We start from the raw sequence: 6705 nt of genomic DNA on the forward strand, positions 1-6705 counted from the left end.
AAAATGGGGATTTTTTTAAATTTGATTTATTAACAAAACTTAGTAAAAAAAATTAAATGTTTATATCTAATCAATAATTATAAATGACGTGAATTGGAAAGCATCACGTGAGAAAAGTGCCCGAGTAAATTAAATGTTTGTGGACTAAAACAATGGCTGTATTTAGTTTTCAGGGAAACCATGTTCTAATAACATGATTGCTCGTCCTTAGTTTTGATTCCCAAGAGTAATGTCGGCTTTTATTATTGCTCTTCATCAGTCTTGCATTAGTGGTGGAAATATCATTTTAAAAAGGCTGATATTTAGAATAGAGCGCTTGGGTAGTATATTCCAAAAAGGGTAAATTGAAGAAATAAAAATAAAGAATTTAAAGTATTTTTCATGCCACAATACGATTGTAAAAAAAATTGTTTCAAAAATGACGTTAAGCTATAAATAATTTTTTTTAAATTTACCCCATGTTTAAAAAAAACTTTGCGATACAAACAATTGTATTTATTTGTTTGAAAAATATTATTCAAACAGTTGAAGTTTTTAATGTTGGAACAAGGAACGTTGTTAACCCGACAACTACCAATTCCGAGGAACAAAATTCAAATACTGCTAGCTCATCGAATTCGTCTACTTTAGAAAATGAAATTTATGTAATAGATGGATCAGATGATACTATTAACGAACAAAACATTGCAAAAATTTGTGAGGAAAATAAGTATTGTGGATTATACAATCTTAAATATAGTTGCTACGCCAATTGCATTTTACAATCATTGATTCATATAAAGAGATTTAGAGAAAAAATTGCTGAATGCAAAGAAGGTGAAATGATATTGTTGCTTAATGAAGCAATTCAAGAAATGCAAAAAAACAAAATCTATAATCCTAAAAATTTATTAGATCACATTATTAAGAACTATAATATTTTACAAGATATTCATGAATTTTATTTAGAATTTTTTGCTGAACTTACGGAAAACAAAAAAGGAGACACAAAAATAAGCGAACTAGACAATTTAATAACAGGAACTACAAAAGAGACATCTAAAAATGAAGAGGGACAAATTTTTGAAAGACTAAATAATTTTAAGAATATTTTTTTACCTATATCTACATCAGATGGAGCAATTATTGATAATTTAGAAGAATCTTTAGCCCAAGAATTTACAAATGATGGAAAATCAAAGAAAGAAATAAAGAAGGCACCAGAGATCTTGTTTTTACTTATTAACAGATTTGTTTTTGATAAAGAAAAAAAAAAGCTCAAAAAATATAATGGATTATTCAAATTTCCTAAAGAAATCGATTTTAGTCCATATTGTGTGGATACAACAATAGAAAACACTTATAAACTACATTCTGTTATAGTTCATAAAGGAAATAGCACTTTTGGGCATTACTATTGCAATATTCTTATAGATGGTAAATGGTATGAATTTAATGATTACAAAAACAAAATGATAGGAGAAAAAGACGCAATCGAAGAACAATTTGGAGGGCACAAAGAAGCCACGAATGAAATGAAAAATCATTCGGCATATTACTTAGTATACGTCAAAAAAAATTAAAAGGACTTTTAGTATTGTTATAAACTTCTTTAGGTTAAAAGGGGCACATTGTGCGTGATACAACACAATTTTTTTATTAAAAAAATACTCATTTTGGAAAGTAAAATGACAAAAAGAGGCAAAGCCAAATTTAAAATATTTAAAATAAATCACTAAAAACTTTGTGGTATGATGGATCATACCACATTTTTTGGAATTAACCAACAAAAATTATAAGCAGACTTTTCTTCAAAACTATCAATTATATGCAGCTATTATTGTCCAGTTTTATTAAGTTTTTTTATTGGTTATGCTGAAATTTAAATAAAGAAATTCTATGAATAACATGGTACAACATATAAATACTAAGAAACACTCTTCATACACTATTTTAGGGAATACATACTCTTTTTACTAATAAACAATCTTCCCCTTCTATTTATCCAAACTCGGTAGTTAACGGTACTCTTCACAGTAGCATTATTGAATGCTTTCTTGTCACGGCAAGCTTCGCGATAAACACGAAAAGTTCATTCTTGGCATAAATCTTATCAATGAATCAGTAATCAATGTTCTTGTTCTGGGCCTTTTTGAAGTCTCATTCTTTAGTCCTTGTTTTTTTCAAGAATGTTAGTATAAGAGCCATTGTAATTGTTTGCAAACTTTAGTGATCAATTAACAATTTTGTGTTCAGCTAATATTCTTTTAATTTGAAGTAAGGCTTTAGCAGTCATTGTGTATCATTAAGTCATACTGTCATAATTTTTTATATGTTCTTCTAGCGTGTAAGCTTTTTCTATTATCAACTAGAATCATTATAAAATACTTTATTTGGGTATAAAATAATATCTATCTTACAAATTACTTTTCATAAGATATACTTAAAGTCTCTTCTGAGAGTTCCCGGAGTTCCTTCTAGAATTTACGCAATGGACTCTTAATACTTCTTCCGGATCAGTATTAAGCCCATGTCTGACTGACACAGATAGGTTTTCTAAGTCATTTTAAGAACTCTTGTTGTACATATGCTTTAATTCTAAGTTCTAATAGGTGCTCTTTGGTGTGCGCGCGGCAAAATTAGTTAATATTTTATCCGAGTCATCACATAAGGAATTAACTCGGCTTATATTTATAGTGAGAAGCCCCATGATTTGCAAGCGAGTCGTATTTATGTTTCTTTTCCGATTCTACCGCATGAAGGTGACGTACTCCCTTCGGAGGTACGTCTCAATGAGATTAAAATTTTGATGTTTGTAAATATTGTTTTTAGTGTTATGTTTTTTATTGCTTTTGTTCCTCATCATCCTCTCTTGTGGTGAAAGGCTATTTTTAAATATTTTAAATATTTAATTGTTTGTAAACAAACAAATGAATGACATTTAGTTTGAGAAAATATTATAAACTAAATGATTAATGTGATGATGTTTCACATTCATTAATAAAGATCATCACAGAAGGTTGTTAAAGCTTGTGATTCCGACTTTTACAACGACCACTTCTTTTCTCAACTTGTCCACAATTAGTATATCGGGCTTATTATACTTTATTTAAAAACTTGAATGTATCCTACTGTCAACTCGTATCTCAACATCTCATTAGCTGCACATTCCTGGACGAATGATTCTTAAGTCTTTTGCATGTGATAATCCATACGTCTTACACAACTGCAGGCGTGTGCATCTCAATGCCTCATTGTGTCGTCTCAGGTAATCATGTGAAAACGTCCGATCGCATTGGGTGTCCATTTAAGCTACTGTCTTTGCATATTCATACAATGTGGGCATTTAATCTGTTTTCGCTTAAAAAATGTTGGTCCTGAAATGCACATAAATTGCCTTCCTCTCTTGGGCTAATATAGAATCATTATTATCTTTATTTAAGAGTTATTTCAATCATAGCCAAAACCAGAACCATTGTCACGATGTTCTCTGTGATATTTAACTTTACAAAATTTGCTATGATCAATTTCTACTATTATTCCTAGTCCAACTATTTTTTCAGTAAAATTTATCCGTTGTTTCCCTTGTTAAAATTGTTTTTTTATTTATCATATGCATTTATGACCAATATCCTGGAATTTGCTGTGGCAGCCCGTTTAACTTTACAAGACCATAATTTTACTATTTACAAAATATTTACAAACCTGTTTTTTTGAAATAAAAAAAGTGTCTTACATTAATGACATTTGATATGACAATTTTTCAACACATACGGCTACAAATTTATTTTTACAGGTTGTTTTCGATTATCGTTGCATTTTGGAGACTTTGCAGTCTTATTCTTGATAGCTGTTGATAAGATGTTCATACGCTCCTCTCAACTTTATATTTTGGGGCAAAAAAATTACAAATCGACTTAATACTTTTTTTGCGCAGAGTACCCTAAAGCATCTCTTATTTGTTTTGAAGACTTCAACAAATATATTTTTTCTAGTCGGAATATTTTTCTTAGCGGGGGTTGTAGTCTTTAAAAGAACAGAAGATAGTCCAGATATTCTTTTGTCGGGGGAGATATACAATATTATTAATATCCCTTTGAAGACAAACACATTTTATGTAATAAGTATTTCCCCTCCCTTTTCAATTATGTTCTTATGGGAACCTGCTCAAAATAACCCACCTGTAAACATAAAGATATGCATACCTTTACGGACGAAAAAGATAAGAATAAAAGATAAATACACTAGGTTAAACCCATTTTCTACAGCCGATGAAGATAAACAATATTGACATACAGACCAAAGCATCAGAATTCCAATAGATAAATAAGAAAACCATTTAAAGACCGAGGATATTCAACACTGCACAATGCCCTATGATTATTCTAGAACTTTCTTAAACAGACGATGGGGAGATAATAGCGTAAGTGTATAAATATAAATGCTGTAGTTAAATAAAAAATTACGTTATATCTATAACTTATAAAAATTGTTTTATTAATGTTGATGGTGGGAGCCGTAATATCAAATAAAAAAATGTATGACCGGCTTTCTATTTTGGCTGATAATTGATTGGAATTTTTTTAGCAATGACTTCAAATTGTTCAAAGTAATTGAGGTTATACCATATTGTATGGCACTCTTGGAAGTAAATATGAAAACAAAGGAGAGAGAAAAGATCATTTATCATCATCTTGTTTTATATGACAGTAAAAAGGGGGTTATGGCTTAATTAGTAATGAGGGGACTTAAAATCTAGTTTGGTCTATTTTATTCGTGGGTTTCCACGACTTTTGTTCTTCTATAAAGACAAGTGAAGATTTGATTCACTGCTGTTCGTGCAGCTGTGTATTTTGCAAAGACATGACAATTATGTAAGTACTATTTCAAGTTTTTTGTAACTATTTTGGATGATGAAAAGTTCGAATAAAAAATAGATGGTAATCTTTCTATCGATCAGTTCAAAACAAAAACTCAATCATCATATACAAAAATACTCAGAGATTATGTTATGGTGATTTTTTTAATTTAACCGTTCCCATTAGACTATGTTCTTTAGCTGATCTAAGCGCTGCTTAAAGTTTTTAAAGTATATTCCCAGATAGGAATATTATGATCGTGCTTTATATAAATTTGCTTCATAGTTGGACAGTAGAATACTTTGATGATAATTTATTGTTTTTCAAGAAAGTGGGTTCAAATCGTATGTATTTGCTTATCTATTTATTGTCTAGTTTTCTCGGTAGGGGTCATAACATTTGACTTCGAGTTTCTTTTAAGTAGAAAGCAACAACAGTAGTGTGACAACCCAAATCACCCGGCGATTAAAGACAATATAATGGCATTCTTATTTGAAACCGAGTCTGGAAATGGATTCTGTTTTATTAAAAATTATGTTAAGCTTTAGAAATTTCAGAGAGGAACCGATTTAGCAATAAAATTTTAAATTTTATTATCGCGGTTTCCGTGTTAAGAGATCCAAGAGATCCCCCCAAAATCAAATTTTACGACTTTTTAAAAGAAACTTTAATACCAGTAGAAGAGATCTCCCTTGGCCAAATGGGTAAAATTTAATTTTTAAAAAAATGAACCTTTTAATTTAATAAACCTTTAATTTTCTGTAAAATCTTCAAAAAACTTTCATAGTCTATGCCCTTGTCTTCAATTTAAGCACAATTAAGAACATCTCGAAGTTTATTGTTAGAATTAAAAGTATTGTTTTTAAGAAAAAATTGAATCTGTTCCACACAATCTAAAAGCCTTCGAAGCAATTTCGAAAGTTTTTTAATAAATCTGCTATCAAATTCGAAATATATCAGCTCTGTCTACGCCTATAACCTTTATTCGTATATTCCTTTGGCCCGTTTTCAGGCCATTCCTGCCATTTTTATTAATTCGGCCTTAATGAAGAATTTATCAAAACATCATATGGTTGTAAATAAGACGTAATTTGGGGCATTAAAACGGTTTCATAGTTAATATTAGCAAAACTTTTTAATACTTTTTCAGTATAAAGACACATTAAGTGTCAAAAATCTGAAGTTTTTTTTCTATCTTCAAATGGCCCATTATTGTAAAAACATGCTCTAATTTATATACACATCAGTTTTTAATCCATTTTCTCTTATTCAGATGTAGCTACAAAAAGATTTTTGGCAGGAACCATTTTTGCGGTTTTTTAGGCTTTTTAAAATAGCCATCTCCCTTAAAACAGTTTCTTCTGAGAAAATAGTATTACGACAGAAATCTAGGTCTTCAGATTTATATGTCTCAGCGTTTTTTGTTTTGCCTGTGAATGATAATGACCGCTATTGCATCATATCAATGTAAATAGAAATTATATCCATTTTATACACCATTGTTTGGCTGCCCATACATTAAATTTATGTTTAAAGCCTATAAAATAACATAACACTGTTTCTTTAATCTCCTGAGGTCTTTTGTTGTCTTCTTGATCAAAAGATGTTATTTTTCTAAATGAAAAATTATATGATCTTTTTTACCGCATTAACTAACTATATATGGCCTAAAATCTGAAATAAACAACTCCTCTGCTATTTCAAAAACCTTATCTCTAATATTATAAGTTGAAATAATTTGCTTCTTTTTACCTCGCTCTATCACCGCCCAATCCACCAAAACTTTTCAAGAGTAAGCCATTTGGCAGAAGTACAGCCACAACATCTTTTAGTAGTTTTAATGTTGCTTTGGGCTAACATTTTAACT

The 6705-nt window shown here is 29.8% G+C and overlaps 1 protein-coding gene across 1 annotated transcript; it reads left to right on the plus strand.

The window, feature by feature from the left end:
• Positions 1-458: 458 nt before the first annotated feature.
• VNE69_07098 (ubiquitin carboxyl-terminal hydrolase) lies at positions 459-1562 on the plus strand (the record flags this gene model as incomplete). The annotated part of the gene is made up of 1 exon (XM_065474102.1): positions 459-1562. The coding sequence occupies one exon, from the start codon at positions 459-461 to the stop codon at positions 1560-1562; it is 1104 nt and encodes a 367-aa protein (XP_065330174.1).
• Positions 1563-6705: the final 5143 nt, after the last annotated feature.

This window comes from Vairimorpha necatrix, chromosome 7 (genome assembly GCF_036630325.1).
Source record: "Vairimorpha necatrix chromosome 7, complete sequence".
In the NCBI taxonomy this organism is placed as follows: domain Eukaryota; kingdom Fungi; phylum Microsporidia; family Nosematidae; genus Vairimorpha; species Vairimorpha necatrix.